The 19,532-nt window shown below is 34.8% G+C and overlaps 1 protein-coding gene across 1 annotated transcript in view; it reads left to right on the top strand.

The window, feature by feature from the left end:
* LOC100367449 (mitochondrial mRNA pseudouridine synthase RPUSD3-like) overlaps positions 1-2,071 on the top strand; it is a 66,412-nt gene extending 64,341 nt beyond the window's left edge. Inside the window, exon 8 of the mRNA XM_002730482.4 lies at positions 1,763-2,071. Within this exon, the coding sequence (XP_002730528.2) occupies positions 1,763-1,975 (213 nt within the window). The 3' untranslated portion in view covers positions 1,976-2,071. The remainder of the gene's footprint in view (positions 1-1,762) is intronic.
* Positions 2,072-19,532: the final 17,461 nt, after the last annotated feature.

Genomic DNA, 19,532 nt, shown 5'->3' with positions numbered 1-19,532 from the left:
TCATAACCATTCAACAAATTTATTTTGTGTACATTATTATAATCACTACTGAGTACAGTAATAATCAACAATTCAGAAACACAGCATGCCGAGATTTTTGTGTTCGTTTTTATTTGAAACTTCGTTTATTTAGAATATATTTTCGTTAACAATAAAATAAAAATCTCTCAGTCAATCAGAAACCCGGATTCATGCCTTCGAGGAAGGTCCCGTTTGAACGCTCACATCGTTTTTTTTTCGTTTGGGGGAAAACTAAAACTGGTCGAAATTTTCGAATAAGAATGAGTCGGCAATTCTTAGTGGAGTCGAAAATTAGGAGGTAAATAAAACACCGAACCCCGGCAAATAAATAGGCGGCCGAATTTTTAGAGGGGTCGAGATTTTGGAGTTTTCACGGTACTAATTATTCCATTTCAATGAAACTTAGTACAAAGATGCTCTAGGACAATGTACAAACCTAATTAGTTTGGGGTAAAAATCTGTTCATATTAATTCCCTAATAAGCATAATAATTCATAATTTTTTGGTTCTAATCACATTTCAATTAAACTTGGAGACATAGATTTTCTGTTACATTGCGCAGACCTCATTAGTTTTACACTCAAATCTGGTCATATTAATTTTCTGATTTGCATAATTAGTTTTCAGCTAAGTAATTTCGAATTATATTTAATGTGTCTCCAATACTCTCAGCACATGGGAGTTCTTTCTAAGCTTTCTTTGATTATTAATGCTGTTCTAGAGCAATATCTCTCAATGAGGACAAGTACTTGTTTGACGATCAGATACAAATTTCAATTATTTTAATGTTAAACAATCATAATCATATTCCTGACATGGTTATATTCCAGCTATATTACTATAAACAAAACTATATATCTTAAATTCGATAACTGACACGGGGACTGTGCCATGCATGGCTTGTTATTAAATGTATTTTGAAAAAAGTCTCTGCTTTGAATTTCAATATGTTGCCAGGTAAACGTACATCTCCACAATTGCTCTTCATTGGCAGACATGTATGTGCTACCTTAACAGAACTGTGATGAGTATTTCTTCAATAACCGCATCAATGTCACTAATGACAACTTATTGAGTTGTGTCAAATAGCTTATCATCTTGAATGTGAAATTTATCACATAGTAGCTACATGTACCATATATGAAAGCTGGTGAAATTTGTTGAGTGGTAAATGTTCTGCGCATCTATGGCAGTTCATCCATTCACCAAGAAGCTTCACTTAAAAAGAAATCTAAAACAGGTCATATGACCTAGAAATACATTGTTGTATCTGTATATTGAATTTTGTCTTGACTGCTTTTCCAGGAAATAGCTTTTTTTCAAGCTTGTATATCAGTTTTTAAAGCAATAGTAGCTCGAATTTTCTTTTTCATTTTCCGATTTTATACTGCTTCTGATAAGTACTGCAATACTACATTTTATGATGGTGACTGTACTAATCTCTAATATTCGTATGCTCCAATCAACTTCTATTTTCAACGTCTGTTCAAGTCATCAATCAAAATAATTTTCATCGCAATATCTTTGATTCATCATTGAACTATTCACATACCAGATTTGAAGTACTTCAGACATTGTAATTACTTTTTTATATAGAGGAAAAATAAATTATGACATAAAATTACTAATAAATCAGTCACCAGCTTGTGATAGAAATATAACAAGGACTTTCAGTTGATATCACAGCACATGTTCAATACGCATATTAATCAGCAAATATTTTCACTTCTTTGCTCCCCAGGTTCTATCTGAAGAAGTAAGACACAGAATGAACTTAACCTCTGCAGTGATAGACAGCATACCACTCCACTTACACTGCGTTGCCATGACACTGCCCAGGTGGAAGAAGAAAGAAGACCTCATAATCTCAGCTCCTTTACCAAAATACTTCTGGAAGACACTGAAGCTATTGGACATTGAACACCCTCAAATTTCTTCTGAACTGTTTCGTTGATTTAGGAAGGTGGTGGCAGCAATATATGCAAGATGATTTCCCACAAAGTGTCTGAACTCATGTCCTTTTAGACCAATAAAATTAATAATTTTCAGATTCTTGACCTTGAATATGCAAATCTAATACTAACAGTGTCCAGACAACAAACTTACAATTGCCTGTTTACACTGTACCATCTGATACATACATTAGTAATCCAATTATTTTCGGTGTATCCCTCATCGCCATGTGTTATGTATTGTCTTGGCTTGGAAATAATATACATGGAACTATCCACTGTATTTGTATGAATCACTTCTCTATCGGCCATTACTCGGTGTACACATTCTTCTGTTAGTATCATCTTATCAGGTAGAACCAGTAATGTTCCCAATATGAGTAAACTACACATTTGTTTAACTAAGCTCTCGTTTAATGACATCATAATGTCTGTGGACTGACTGGAAAACCATCTTTGTTGTGATTATATCACAAACACCTAGCAACCAGCATTGGGTATGACCATGCATTCAATTTCCACTACCTTTTATCTTCAAAAGTATTGTGTATAGCTTTCTCTTTCTGTATTTCTGGAGAAAGTCATTCAGTCTCATTTCTATCTTAGCTGTTAAATTGTATATTTTCTCTTTCTTGTGTTCCATAACTAGGTTTTATCAGCTACCATGGTATGTTTACGAATCATCTCGTTTTGTTAGCTCCGCTGTCGACTTTGTCGAGCGGAGCTTATCATATGAGTGATTGTCCGGCGGCGTCCGGTGTCCGTGTCAATGTTTAACTTTTTCGACTTCTTCTTGAAAACTACAAGCCTGAATGCTTTGATACTTGGTGTATATGTACCTTGGGTAGACCTCTCTCAGATTTGTTCATTTCATGATCATATCTTCAATTCTCTAATTTTGGTGAATATTTTTGTAATTTTTGGTAAAAAGTGATATTTTCGACTTCTTGTTAAAAACCGAAAGTCCAATTGCTTTGATATTACATATATACGTACTACATGTGTATCTCTCTCAGATTTGCTCATTTTGTAATGATATCTTCAATTCTCTAACTTTGGTGAATATTTTTGTAATTTTGTGTAAAAAGTGATATTTTCGACTTCTTGTTAAAAACGACAAGTCCAATTGCTTTGATATTACGTATATAGATACTACATATGGACCACTCTCAAATTTGTTCATTTCATGATGATATCTTCAATTCTCTAATTTTGATGAATATTTTTGGTAAAAAGTGATATTTTCTTCTTGTTAAAAACCACAATCATTTATGGTTAAAAATTATATTTGTGAATTCTTGTTGAAAACAGCAAGTCCCATTGCATTGATACTATGCATATTGTTCATTTTCTAATGATATCTTCTGTTCTTTAATTGAAATGTGTATTGCTGACAGTGGAGCTATCTCAGCCGAGAGGGTGCTTGTTTTGTGTGCGTTGATGTTTCTTAATGAAATAGTTGCCATTTTGAACTTTAATATGACCTGTATTGAATTAATATGCCCACGATATAAACGGCTTGAACAGTCTAACTGTATTATTTGTTCAGCTTTGTATGTATCACTTTTCATTGTATGTACAAAATAATATGAAATATGTAATACACAAGTGCTAGTCAGGAAAATCTAAGTGATATAAATTATAATATACGACATCCACATGCTTTACAATGAAAGATGCTAATGAATGGAATTGACTGATCAGACATTATACATACAGACAACAAAGTTTGATAACCTTGGTTGATATTTGTGTGATTTAATATGGTATACATTGTGACGCTGACAGCTGCATTGTTGCGAATGTTAGATTCTAAATGAAAGATAACAACGAATTTGTGTCCCTTGTAGCTTCAATAGTAAACGTTCCAAACTCGTATACCATATGTCACGTAATGCAGTCAATAACCCTGGCACATCCATGTAATTAAACAACTCCATAACGTACATTGGCAGGCACAATACATTAAGTGCAACAAACTGTGGTATAGAAATGTCCAGGCAAACCATTAAAAGTTGTTCTTTATTCAGGGTTTTTGGTGTATGGACCATCTGTTGCATGTTATTTGTATCTGTGGTAAATATTAGCATTGATGGCAAGAATTTAATTCTTTCCATCATCAAACATGTCTACTTACCCATTAATGTTTGATTCGTGATGAAGTACATCATACGTATTGTGACGTGTTCCAATATTTGTGGGTAGACGTGTTTTACATATCAATACTGAAACATATTCAACAATGTATTTTACAAATGTGTTAACATGTTATTGTACATGCGTCCAGGAACAAAGTGGAGCATGTCTCTGTCTTGATTCATTTTTTCTCTGTGTTAATTACTCTCAACGTTGCAAGTGTCTGTGGTAGTGTCGTATACCAAGTTTTGGTTTAGAGCAGCGACAGAGGGTTAGTGGAATTGTTGATGCACCCACTTTGATGTCATTTTGGGTCAGCGATATCGACAATAGTGGCTATATATTTATATGCAAATAAAGTGACAGTACATTCTTCGTTTGATGTGTGTGTACTATCGCCCAGCGTAGATTGTTTACAATATTCTCAGGATATTGTGATTAATGTATGTGTTTTGTCAGGAAACGTGTAACAGCTTTGCATCGAGTTTGGTTATTTTCGTTGGAACAGTTGTGATTGTCTCCTCGCAAAGGCGTATTCAAATGTCACTTTTCGTGATATGCGTATTGCATCAAGCTTTGCATAAATCATAATAATATAAATATTTTCAAATTGAAACAGATAACCCACATTTCATATTTGTGCCAGCGCTTCAGTGTAAGATGCATTTTAGTCGTTTTGTTGCATATTTCCAGTTCATTTGTTGAATGATTGTCGGTCTAAACGCACGTTTTAATGCGTGGTCACGCAGTTTCTTTGATTGTGGAAGAATTTGTTTCCACATTGAACGTGATAGTGATCGTGCCACATAATACAATTAATTTCACACACAATATGAGCAGTGTCGTTTATATTTAAGTACGCGATTCTGTATACATCACTGCAGTGACTCAATGGCGATCTGAGTGATATTCGCGCGTTAATTCTGGCTTGACAGGTTGGCAGCGACGGTGGGCATATGACAAGGACTAGGGCTCTTGAGACGTGGCTGACGATATTGATTTATCGCTCGACACACTAATTAGTAATACATGTTGCACTTTTCTATTCGTAACATCAACTCAAATAATTTGATATTCAATTTATTTATCCAGTCATCATCGTTCTTAAAAAACATCCAATTTTTTCTGCATAGTACAAACACAACCACGTGATAAGACAGAATAATACCTGTCATTTATTGAGGTTAACACGGCATTGTAATCCAATTTAGCTTTGCAGAATGCATATAACAGTCTCACAAGTCCATAGCTGTGTGCCGTTGATACCACTCTCTGACCTAGCTATAAATTTACGCTTCTCCTGACAGTGCTACATCTGACTGTAACACACACTGTATGTAGTTCAGTTACAAGTTGTTAATTCACTGGTATTATTAGTTCATCTACAAGCTGCATAAGGTTACCATACGCCGCCTCACACAACCCATGGACATTGGTGTACTCTAAAAATTGAAAGTTAAAAATTTAGAAGTATGGTAGAGAGGGACCCCTGATGTCACGAGATGTTAGCTACTTATACACTCGCTGCTTCAATTTAATTTGTAGAACTAGGCAAGGTCAAAATAATTTCTCAATCAACAAATTATTCTCCAATTATGTTGACTTTGACTGCTTTACGACTCCATGGTTTAAAATAACAACTTTTAAGCATTTATTGAGTTCACATGACCATACATGGGTATTAAATATGTTTATCAGATCATGCAAACGGACGCTGATAACCACTATATCCCACGGCAGCACCACGTGCTGGAAGGTAATAACAGATAACGAGGTTGAATTAGCATAAATATTGACTGTTGCACTCCCAGGATACTCCTTTCTATACAAAGTAATGACTGATGCAATCACGGGATACTCATGCTCACCTATAGTGTTGACATGTGCACTTCCTGCCATACTCCTCTCATGCCCAATTGTTGACTGTATAGTTTTGGCAGGGGTGTCTTCGGGATACTTCTTTCTACCCTAGTGTTTTCATTTAGATTTCAGATTCACACCATTTGACTTGTATAGTCTCTGATCACTTTGATCGACTTCACTGAGCCCAATTGATTAATATGGAAGAGAAATTCCAGAGGAGGTTTCTACTGATTCTCCAGAGCTAACGCGGCCATACAAGTACAAAAATCTGTAGAGGTGAACACCTCAGCTAGTGGCCCTTACTGGAAATGAACTCAACATCACCCCTGTAAACCTGTAGTCAGGAGCACAATTGTCATTGATCAACAATTGGACTGTGAAAAATCCTGGCTGCTGGATTTCCTTGGTTGTACTAACTACGAATTTTCCACTTCCATTATATCCTGCCCTAGATTCAATTCCCAATATCCACACCCATCTTTTACAAATTTACCATAACGACCACATGATGGCACTACAATACCTGGATTGAATTCACTAGCAAGGGGATACATTGCAAGGACATTCCATCTACACCTAGCTCTATCATTCCGGTCTCATCGAACCAAACTCGCAGTCCCATTCAATTGTAAGTCTGTACTCCCAAGTACCTAATTATGGCAAATGAATAGATGAGCAGTCGTTGTTAGACTTCCTTGCCGAGAAATCAGTATCACCATCAAATTATTCATGATAACCCCATATGACCATAAACTGGAACACAGAAATGGTAGCTTTGTTAGAAAAATCATGTATATCAAATGAACAGTCTTTAGCCCTACAACATGGTTTCTTGATGTCTTACAAGTGAACTTTTGTACACTGTCGACAAAGAATTATCTTTGGAGAAGCCTTGTTGTATAATTCCTTACTCGTTCTTCCGTTCTGCAATCACAAATTTGCTTCAACGCATCCTCTAGATCAGCCAAGATCAACACTTTTTTTGTATATACAAAACAGCCAAGAAATCCACGCTTAAAGATTTTTAACAAGAGAAGGAAAAGGGTCATAGAAAGAGTTAGTAGTAATCATCATAGAAAAAAGGCTAAATTTGCTACTCATAGGGGAATTGACAAAAAACAATGTATGATAATAAGTCTACTGTAACAAGCCATGCATGGTACTGTTCCTGTTAGTTACCAAATTTAAAATACATAGTTTTGTTCATAGAAATATAGTTGGAACATAAAAATGTCAGAGATATGGATCCAGAAGCTGATGCTGATGCTTGATTATGATGATTTTGTTCAGCATTAAAATGTTTGACATTAAGTCAGCCAGTCGGCTATTTCCGATCTGAAAAACAAAATGACGTCCATCAAAGTCTTATGGTTTCCAGTGTACCAAGTTTGAACAAAATCCATCAAAATCAATACAGCCGAGCTCCGGTTCCGAAATGCATACCCCTATAACAACGACAAGAAGGTTTTCACGATATGGAAAACCATGTACTGCCTTTTTATGGCTTTTAACTATTTCTGGGGGATTACTTATTATCTTCTATTATCAGAGTTCATTGATTCACAAACATGGTCTGCAATGGCGATATAATGTTACAACGATTAGAGACACACTTTTTTGTCAACAGTGGCAGTGGCATCACGGGTTCACTGAGAGAGTTTTAAAATACTCTGAAGTTTATTTGGTAGTAATCTGGTTCTATAGAGCGTAATATTGTGATTCTTATGAAATATTAACACTCTTTTTGCTGATTACACCCCAGTGGGGGTATTACCCTCACCGGGTTGGTCTTTTGGGACTTTATACCTTTGGGCCAAAAAAAATCCAGTGTGGGTGCCTTTGTACACATTCAGTCTCGTCCATAGTGCAATTGCAATTATTTAATTAATTAGCTTTCTTGTCAATTGGCAATCAATTGTCTGGGTTGTATTATTAAGTATAAAGAGTAATTTAATGAAGAGTAAGATAACCGTAATTGTGGGCGATCAATGACTTGAGCTACAACAAACCGACGTGAAATAAATGCAAAAATTTTTGTTTCATTGATGCCAGTGGAAACATATTAATTTTTTTACATTATACAAATTCATTTAATGCATATTACGTGAACGTGAATGTACCCTTCAAATGTCTTCATTTCCACCGTAAAGTTCTATTAACATTTTATACTTGTCTGTGTGTTTTATTTCCTGTGTTACACATCAAAATATGCAAATATAGTCATCAAATTGACGTGAAACTCCCATAAGTATATCGGAATGCACTATATGTGGACATGAATATCCCGTGGTTGCACCAGGCAACACCAAGGACAGATAGGAGTATCTACCCCCGTGGTTGCATCAGTCATTACATGGTGTAGACACAAGTAACCCCCTGGAAATTGTTATATATATACAGGATTATTCAGATGATGCAACAATCAATATTTGGGGTATAAAGCAGTAACCCAGGGTTGTACCATTGATAAAGTAAGGTATATTACAATACCTAAATTTGTTACATTATCGATATAAAATCTTACCTTATCGGATGTTTTTTTTTTATTATTGGTAATTTGTTGAAATGTTATTACGTTAATGGTTAATTATTAATAGTTGCTATTGACGTTGCCATATATCTAACACTGCGATGTCACCTGTACACCAATCAACAGTAGTTGTAGCTGTTTGTTTATGTTCCGCTGAGCAACATTGTCATTATTAATATTATGCATTTTTTCTGCGTTTGGATAGTTATCAAATAAACTGGGCATTTGATCATTACAAGAATTCAAAAAACGGACCCGTTTTTATTCCATATCAGGCAATCCGCTCGAGTCGTCTCATGGCGATCTATAACCATGCCATTCCAACCTGGGACGACAGGTTTATTGAACTTCGCCTAGCGTGTGGTGTTTTATCCGCTGCTACCCTTAAAGCAGAAATCATAATCCCGAAAAAAAGATGAATACCGTCATTACAAATAAAGAAAAATGGGGCTATTGCATGCAATGGCTTCTGAAGCCAATTAAGAACAGAAATTAGTTTACCACACAACGATCTAATAAAAATAACAATCTAATTAGATATAATTAGAAATTATATAAATCATATAATTAAATATGGTATACTTGACACCAACGTCATTTCAAAATTGGACGGAATGTTCTTGAAATATGATTAACAACCTCAAGTGCTGCCCGATTACCAATAAGAACGCACCGTTTAAATAATCGACTGTGCATAGTATTATAATTATTTACAGCGGTACGTATGGTGAGCATGGTAGCCTCGAGGAGAACGGTTATATAAAGTACATTTGTTAATTGCGTACAGTTAACAGCATTTATTTCGCAATAGTACATACTTTATATAGTGACACATAATGCTCAACATTTATTATGTATTCGTGTTATTATTTATCATAGAAAAATGTGGTTACCAGATGAAATGTAATCCCCATATATGCAGATTTGTTACTTGGATACAATCAAGAACAAGCACAAAAAATAACTTCAATTTTGACTGTGTACAATGATTGACTACCGATCCCTCCCCCGCCCGTCTCCAATCATACCTATTGTATTGCTTGCCTTAAGCATTCTTCAGTCAGTCGCGGTTTTCATCTGTGATATGTTAGTAGAGTAACTACTTGGACGAGCCTCGCATGTGTAATACATGAGAACATGACACCGATTTGGTGTTTCCAATGCATTATTAATGATCAAGATATCCGTGTTGTAAAATGGCGTATTCGTGTATGATTACGTTTGTATCAGGTATATGATGCTCAGGTTCACGTTTTGTTAATGTTTCTTAAACTGAAAGTTATATCCCCACTTTGAATTTACAGATCCATGTAAATACTATAAGGACGTTGTTGTATAGTATTGTGAAATCGAATTAAAGATGACTACAACAATTTCAGTACTTGTTGCTAAACCAACTGATTTTATCATTTCCTATGGATATCGCAATACTCTGTGAGAGTTGTATACCATATAATGGAAATTAGAAATACAAATGTAACAACTGCTAAACTAAAAAGAAAAATACTTTTTGTATTTAAAATATAGTTCAGCTTACCCATCTTGTTTATTAACAGATTGATACGCTATACTAATGCTCTATGTAATTTGACTACAGTATCTCGAAGGATAAGAGTGTATGTGTGATTGCAATTATACTTTACTATCCTGAAAAGTGCCTGAAGGAAAGAATCTTCTATTCCAACTCAGAAATAATTTAGAGAAGATAACGGAAGTAGGATTCTTCAACCATGTTTAGGTGTATATATAACACATACAAATAGAATGTTGGCATAGATAAAGTAATCTAAGATACATCTGTCTTGAATTATTATCATATGCCACAACCTTCAACATTTGAGTCCTGAGCTGTAGATAAATGAATATCATGTGTTTTATGAATAAATTATCCTATATCCATACTAGTTTTCAGATGTTGTTCATTTTGCAGCAACATGTCTCAGGTTTCAACTAACCCACGTGTCTTCAAATATATGTCTAAATGGGTGTTTTCAACAACCAAGTGCTACAAGTTATTGACAATGATATGAGAGTATTTGACATTCAACGAGAGCCAAACCAAAAGTATTATTATCACTCGGATTGTGGACGTTGCTAATAACTTGACTATGTTATAACACCTCTGATTCAAACGTGCAGGTCAGCTGTATACTCTCTACGCTATTTGACATGAACAAATGTTATATTAAGTCGGCACAATTGAAGTGGATTTAAACATACCATATAAAACATTAATTTCACGTATTATTGATGCCAGGTAATTTGAACCTGAGCTTGTAGTGTTGATTGTAGCGTCATTCTTCTTTATCATCTGTGATCTGTGCCTCACTTTGAACATGTGGGCGGACGTAGTTGTCACGTGAAGACATTATTTGTGTGGACAATGTTCAGCTCTTGAGCCATCCAATGAATATTGAATATTTGAAGTTGAATCAAATTTGTCGATCAGCTTTCAATTTTTTTTTTTATAAATCCGTTTATATAAGCAAAGCCCAAGCTTGTTGTAATGACTTTTTGAATGTGTGAAAACAAAGTAAATTGTAATCTTATTTATTTAATTATCGGCCATGGGCAAGCTAAATGTGAACAGGCTACTATTACGTAACAAGGTATATGCTTCAATTACACTACCACTGCACCGTTATTCAGTTTGTTAAGGATGCATTATATACTATAATATTATTAGGAAAATAATACAAGTATGCTCGAAGACAGTACGGGTCAATGTGCCCGCGTGTATAAAGCTTTGAGAATTACGCGTAATAGAGATCATTTGATTTTGAATATGGCCGCCATCCAGACCAATTACAAATTTAGATTATTTCACGTATCTTGTAAACTATCGACTCCTTTCATTTCAAATATGTGGCGATCATCTGAAGGACCGGCTGGTCCATATACTTGTGTTTTAATTGCGTAACCGCGCGGGAGTCGGCTAGTAACGTACGCATGACTGCCCGATCAGCTGTAGAGGTAGTCTGTCGGCTCTACAGTTATCGTCGTTGCCGGGAAGACAGCCAACGTTCATCAATGGCACTTGCCCCGGGGTATTTATTCAACACGTCAATATGAAATTAAACAAAACAAGGATACGAGATACTACTGTGGGTAGCTCAGTAACGACGTAATTCTCTGTTGTTTCCCCCTCCAGGTTGTTTGAATTTAAATTGATGTCACGTTCAGCGAACCATGTTTGAGTGTCATATTCGTAGGGTTATATTAACCTGTTTTGACGCACTTCTACGTGGCACGGGATTTTGTTCTCGGCATTTTGTCTTGTTATTGCCATTCATTAGTAATGAATTGCCATTCACACGAAAGCTAAATACATAAAATGTCCTTCACATGTGATTTTACGAGGGCGACGTTGCATCATTCAATATGTTCAAGAACTATCCTTAAGGTTAAAATATTATAAAAAACGTGACTTGGAAGTTGATACACCACGCATTCATTTCCGGTATGTTTAAAGTTATTCAAAATATAATTTAAAAAAAAAAGTTAAAATGTTAGTTCCACATCTGTTGCCTACATCTGTTTCGTCAAGTGTCCATCCAGATGACAGTTAATTTTGTTCATCTTTGTTGGGGAAATGCGGATTTCCACATCACTCACTATGTACCTAATCACACCATCAATCATCATTTTTTTGACATGACAGCGATGTCGATATCACATGCAAGTTTCTCTAAAATCAGATGGGAATTACAAGTCTAGAACAGTTGATTCAAAGGTAATGAGGCTGAATGTTTTTGTGTTTAAGGTTAAAATTAAACTTTTAAAAGACCATAAATAAGCAATTTTAGCGAGGATAAGTCTTAATGGAGATCTTTTCACCGACAAAATAATCAACGTTTCCAAGCCCTTTATAAATTACTATGTATATGTTATATATAAAGACGCAGATTTACAAGGTAAATTTGTACACGTCTTGCCAAGAGATGTATACAATACAGGATCATATTATATATAAATGATACTTAATCTGCACACATATTAAAGAGCATTCATAAACACTTATTAATACAGACACACTATTATGTACATTATCATGTCACTGAAAAATCGGCAAGTACATTGAAACAACAAATATATATTAGATTATAAAACTACTAAATACGTTATCGAACTGGGAAATCGGCAAATGGCACCTACGGTATTCAATTCAATACGGTTCACATCGAAATAACATATACTAAATAATACACACAGAAATATAGACATCGCTTTTAAGTACATTATCGAAGCACTGGGAAGTAGGCAAATTACACCTGTCCGATATGGTGCAAGGACTTGGAAAGTTCATCGAAAAAATATATATATATACTAAATCACATATGTATACAGTACTCAAACTGAATTCAGCTTTTAGCAACACGAGTGTCACAGAGAATGTGCAACGTCGAATAGTTATCTCTTAATATACATTGTTTTAACAACTGATACACAATATATATATGATTGGAATGAGTTAATAACTCGTCATTTCACCCTACAAATGGCGAATGAAGTGTAGATTTATAATCCAGAAATAAACATCAGATTGACGATTGCGGGAAAGTACACAAACATTGATTTTGAGCGAAAATGGAGGAACTATGTACACCGACCCTGTGGTGACATTATAAGCTGCATTCAATATATAATATATACCGTTCCCTCGGCCAGTTAGTAGCAACGCAATTAAACTCACTCTACATATAGATAGAGTTATAAGATAAGAGATACGGGGATGTCTCGAAAGACGCTTCTGGGTAGCACGACTGTTGATAAAATAATTGAACGAACTCACTGCTGTACATCTTAGATTATTCAAGCGAACTTAATTCCATTTATTTTGTATTTTCATTTTAAGTGAACGCACTATTTGCTTTCGATGGTAAATATATACTCGTGCTAGACGCGAACGATTTTACAATCAACAAAAATCATCATTATCAGAAGTACACATTTAATCATTTATACACCGCCTACAAGCTACCTGGCTCGAAGGTTTCAGAATGTTATTTTATGTATTGTTGTCGTACCACAGGTGTGGCAATGTATTTAAGCAGTCAGTGTCAACATATGGTAGATATTATGATTTGTTAATTAGGGAATTAGGCTGAACTTCTCAAGTACTTGAAATTAAATTAATCCAGCAAGTAGCTAACGCCACACGGGTCACGTGGAGTTGTTTCGCCCTTACAACACCCTCCCGAGACGTAGCTAGGTATTGTTTACATCACGTGAAAATAACACCTGTGCTTATAAGGACCACGCTTGATCCTACACGATTTACATACACCCACTCTAAGAGCATCAAAGTGTGGATTTCATCGAGCGCGTGCCCATCCTGACGTTGTGGATCCGCATTTTTCAATTGAGTATGTTCCATCTGTAACAAAAACGCTTTATGGTAATTTATGTTAGAGCCACTCCACGTGAGATTCATGAATATTCAGAGATTCAGAATATTCATTTTATAATCTATTGACAATGAGTGAAATATTACAGATAGCATCTTATAACCACTTTCGCTTACCATGATATGATAATTGTTGTAATTATCTGTATTACTTCTATGTTGTTTTACGGGCAGCTGAAGTAGGTGCATAAAATGAATTTAGCAATCAGTAAAATCCGTATTTAGATGCGAGTGTTTTGAATTCAGCTCCCTCAATTCTGATTTATAATGAATAAAACCCCATTTGTTTATGCATACCGCCATAGAGATGTATCGACATAGTCGTTGGGAAATGTTTCTCCGCAAACTAATCAGTTTACATTTCGACAAAAAAACAGTGCTGCGTCAGGATATGTTATCCTTAATTATGTTTGCTTTAATGCCTCCAGCAACACACGGGAAAGTGGGAATTCGACTCGTTTACATAATTCACATGTCTTGCTTTAAAGATACATTATTTCTGAATCAAGACAGCGCATGCGTAATTGCGCAACCCCGACCTGGCGAGGTACCGACGATGTGTCAAAACATTTGACACGCTGATAATATATTTATTCACACATGTACATTAATTGTATATGTTCATGATAATTTTATTTAGCTGGGTTCACTTATAACAATTCATTCTAGATCCTTTTTTTTCGAAAGAAATAGTAAAACCTTGTGCAATAGTTATTGTTGTGATTAGATGAGGTATGTCGGCTGTCAAATTAAATACACATTTCAAGTCTATGCATATGAGAAGAAAATGCCTACGATGTTGTTAGTGTTGCTGTTATTGTTGTTGTTTTCATTTTGGTCATCTTCAATTTTAGCAACCATATTAATCACTATTAATCAGCCGAGTTCAGTTTTGGTGTAACTAGCAAATTTTGTTAAAATTAAACATTTGTTAGAAGTAGAAATAATAGAAAGTATTTATATTGCTGATACTGAGAAGCACATTTTAGTAATATGCTCTTCAAAATGAGTCAATTAGATAAGTGGAGTAAACCGATATGTAATGTGGATCAAAGGGGAATTTCGGGGATTACTCGCTTCTGCAGTGTAGGGATACCATAAGACCTTATAACGGAACACTGAAGTCATTCACACACCCATGTAGTCAGACACAGTCAGTTTCTGGAGTTGAGCTTCGATGTTCTTTAATATTAAGACACGTGAGACACCCCTTGCTAGGTTATCGTAACAATCCGTCAAGACCTGCACCTGGTATGACGTCCCAACGTCCACCCGATCCCCCCCCCCATTTAAACGTTGGCGAGAAGTCAGTTCACACCTGCTGGCACATGAATTCACACTACGTGGACAAATGGTAATGCAGGAACAAAGAAATTTGAGTCTGCGTGGGTTCCCACGCCTTCTTCCGTTTTCGCATTGTGGTGTCAAAATGCCAGCATGATGCAAACATGACAGATATGTTGTTTTTATAAAAAGTGCAGTGTAGTTTTCCCGTTTTTTGCACCCTTATTAAGACTTATATATAATTTACTTTATATTATGCTATACGTGACATCTACAATAATACAGTACATGTAGTATTATTTGAGGAACATGAATATTACTTAATGTTGATGTAATTATGATGACTCCAATGTTCTTTTCCATTTTTGGCCACAATTGTTTCCACCAAAGTTTTACAAATTTTGCATGGTTTCAGGACTTTTATACTAAAATATAAATGACTGTGCTTTATGAATTTGTATCTATCAATCAATTTATTATTCATTTTAGATTTTCAATAGACAATGTTGTATCATTTAAGCTGTGTTTTTAAATTACAAATGGTATAAATGTCGATGGAATCGTGATTGATATTTCAATAATGTTCAATCATCATTAATACAAGCCAAACCATAACGTCGTTACCAATTCCGTTTATAATGACGCGAACCGTGATTATATAATCGGAGATGCAGATATAATAACATGATAGAACATTCTGTAAATGTCACGAGCGATGAGAGCATACCTCGCTGATAATGATAGAAAATTACCAGCCGCTTTCAGGTCAAAGCGTTCTATCAATAGTATTGGGAGAGATAAATAGAACTAAAGAATCCAATTCATTCCTATTTACTGAACAGCACTATTCATAAAAGAGATCTCGCCCGAAGCGTCTAGTAATTTGCTATTATTATTCAGGACTATGTTCCCCAGTTTTTACAATTACCGGGTGCGCATGCGCTAAGTACATGTATATAACGCAGATTTAGTGATCAGTCACATAACATGCGATAGGTGAAAAGCTGAAGTATGGAGATGTATTAAAGATGCTGCCAGAATAAATTATCATAACGTAAACGTGTTTATAAATATTATGTCTGTATAAATATGTCAGTCAGTTTATGGTAATATGATGTGATGAAAGTGCCGACACGTAAAACACTTTATTATACATCTGTCACCGTAACCGTATCTGTCGCAATAAGTTACAGCGTGCCGTAATTTTGCGGTATTTTACGGGGTATTTCGATCTACCATATTAGGAAATGCGAATTCCAAATATGGAAGAACAAACATGGCTGCCACTAAGGTTTGACCGGACTCCACACAAATAAGTTCGCTTATTCTGTTCTAAACTTTTTGGATTTTGGCATTCCCATGATGTATCCTTGGAAGGATATGTATTGTATTAAGGTTATAACGAGGATACCTCGAAGTGTGCATTCAGGCAGTACGCCGTCGTATCAACCATAATAACATGTTTTTTATAACATGTGTATCTCAACAACTATTACAGTTTTCTCAAAACCTGATTGAAACTTGGTATATGCATGCTGTTTTTGTACTTCACTATTTCATATTGATTTAGAATAACTTTATGCATTATAATTGGCTAATTTGCATGCTGGACGGACATATTCGTCTTCTCATATATATCAAAACTTTCCACAAAATATACAAACTTAAATACTTATTTTACATATTCACTGACTACCTTAAGTTAAATACATTTTCTTCTATTTGGTTTCATTATTATTAATTTGAACTTTTTTTGTTATTTAATATTATAAAATCCATAATTTATAATTCAATACCCCAGAGGTATGAATCAAATGCTTTGTAAATAATTCGTCGCCATGCGTGTATCTCATAACTATTTGTGTTACATCCGGGACATACAACTGCCGTTTAGGATGTAACTATTGATTAGCTTCACAAAATAGCAGACGTTTTTTTTCAACAAAATTATGGGAAAGTTGGCATATGTGAGGAAAATACCTCAATACAAAGAAACCGAATAACAGACGCACAACAGCTGTATTGCAACGACAAAGAACTATAGTTACTGTGAGTGTAAAATAGTGCCGAGTCAACAATAAATGTTATCTCGGGTTCCATTCACACACTAAATCTTCTCATGTTGCAAACAAAACAACATCGAGTTGGTGGAGTATACACAGTATATTGACATTTAGACGAGACGCTGTCTGTCTAAATAGAAATTATTTATAGTTGTTCCGTCAGGATTCAGCAACAATATTGATTATGTGAAACTTGCTAATCGTGTACTATTTGTATAGAGAAATGCGTATATAAAATACCGACTGTGAGTTTTAAGAACACACATTTCCCATTTAGAGTGATTCCATTTTTTTTTGTAATAACAGTTATTTGAGTACACTATTTATGTAGTGTGCAAAACAATGTCAACAAGTTAAAATTTTCTACAGTTGATTCTATCTCACTGCTTGGTTTCTGAAATTGTGTTTTTGCGCGGAATTCCTGTTGCGTTAGGCATTATGTGGGTTATCATTATGTTACTAGTGTAAAAAATCAGTAATTTTTCTTCAATTTTGAGACCTATTTGTATATTTCTCATTCTCATAAAACACAATCTTATGTGCAGTGTACATCAGAATTTATTTTATATATAAATTAGTGCATCAAAACATTTGCGGGGAGGATAATTCATGTTTGTGATAAAACTGACGCAATAACTTTCATGTTTTTGAATAAACACACCGTTTAAATTGAAAACACGTGTATTATATTTTCAGCCAAAACAAAAGTGTCTTTGCATTTTAAAAAAAAATGTCGATGTAATTAAAATGCGTTTTGATGAAAATTATGCACATTTTAAGCATATCAAAATACATGTTTGTACAGGACAAACATTTTGTATTAAAGATTTATTGATCGGACATTTATGGATCCATCCAGCATTATGCACCACAAGTACTAACAAAATCAGAGAAATAAATTAAACTACATTACCTTTCAACATTACAGTATAAATGTCACTTGCCTATCTAAGCGTACAAAGAAGGTGACGCAATCAAATGCATAATGAATGGCCATGTCATTAGTATTCATGGAATTATGTGTTATATGATATTTAGAGTTTATCAAATTCAGAAACAGTATCAGTCATGTAATTAATTGTATGTACTTTTACATGTCCTTATCTATAATTATAACCTGTCATCGATTACGTAGGGTGGCAGTTGTGATGCAGGTGACACCATAGCATTTTAGTATGCTAAATTCAGGTTTAAATGTTGTTTTAGTTTCGAGTGAACATTATTTGCAAGTGTACTTAAAACATAATTCTCGGAAACTGTTCAATTTGAGGCACTTTGGAAAGCAAACACACATGAAATGTTTCAACCTAAAGCACCAGACTAGAAAGGTTTCACAAAATGCTGATGTATAAGATACATGAGAGTAACTAAAAATGATTTATTTGGAAGCACTTGAAAGCAAACACTATATATGCTATATTTTATTCTAAAATACCGGACTAAAAATGAAATGACTTTGTAAGCAACTAAAATAACAACAACTTATTTAATATTACCAACACACGTTACCATGGTCATCAGACATACTTTTGAATTTGTAGAATTAATGTAGCGACAAATGTATCGATTTTCGATACTAAGCAGTTTTATATTATCTGTATTGGCAGTTAATGTTACGTGCGTAAACATCACGCACCTGTCATAAGTGCAGTAACAGTGAAATTTAATATGCAAGGTATTATCAATGTTCAATGTACAGAAGTTATTCCTAATACGATGAGAATTTTTCTCTGATAATAATGTTTTCAAATGATTTTTCATGTGTTTTCCCCGCGAATATGTTGTGCAGAGGACGGTATTCAAGACAACAATACAACCACGTCGAAGTCATTGCAACATTTTAGGCAGGTTATATCCTAGAGCAGAATTGTTTAAAGATGTTATGGCCATGATATCCACAATTGACTTGAAAAGCTTGAATTTCAGTAAATAAACCTAATCAGTTGTACATAAGTCGAAGAATTAATTAATGTATATTATTATACACGCCATAAGTTATAGTGTGCCGTAATTTTGCGGTATTGCACTGAAACGCGAATTCCAAATATGGAACGATTACGTGCGTTAGTTTCCTCAAATAATTAAAACAAACATGGCTGCCCCAGGTTTTGACCGGACCCCACACAAAAAAGTTCGCTAAACCTGTTCGGCATTCCTATGATGTACTCCTGGGAGGAATAGATGTATATTAATTAGGTTATTAAGAGGATACTGCAAAGTATGCACTCAGACAGAACAGTTGGAGTATCGACCGACGAGCATACTTTGCATTGCAT

The sequence above is a fragment of the Saccoglossus kowalevskii genome, chromosome 3 (assembly GCF_978046115.1).
Source record: "Saccoglossus kowalevskii chromosome 3, keSacKowa6.1, whole genome shotgun sequence".
Classification (NCBI taxonomy): domain Eukaryota; kingdom Metazoa; phylum Hemichordata; class Enteropneusta; family Harrimaniidae; genus Saccoglossus; species Saccoglossus kowalevskii.
Note: the sequence above shows the minus strand (reverse complement) of the source record. Positions and strands in the feature narration are given on the sequence as shown.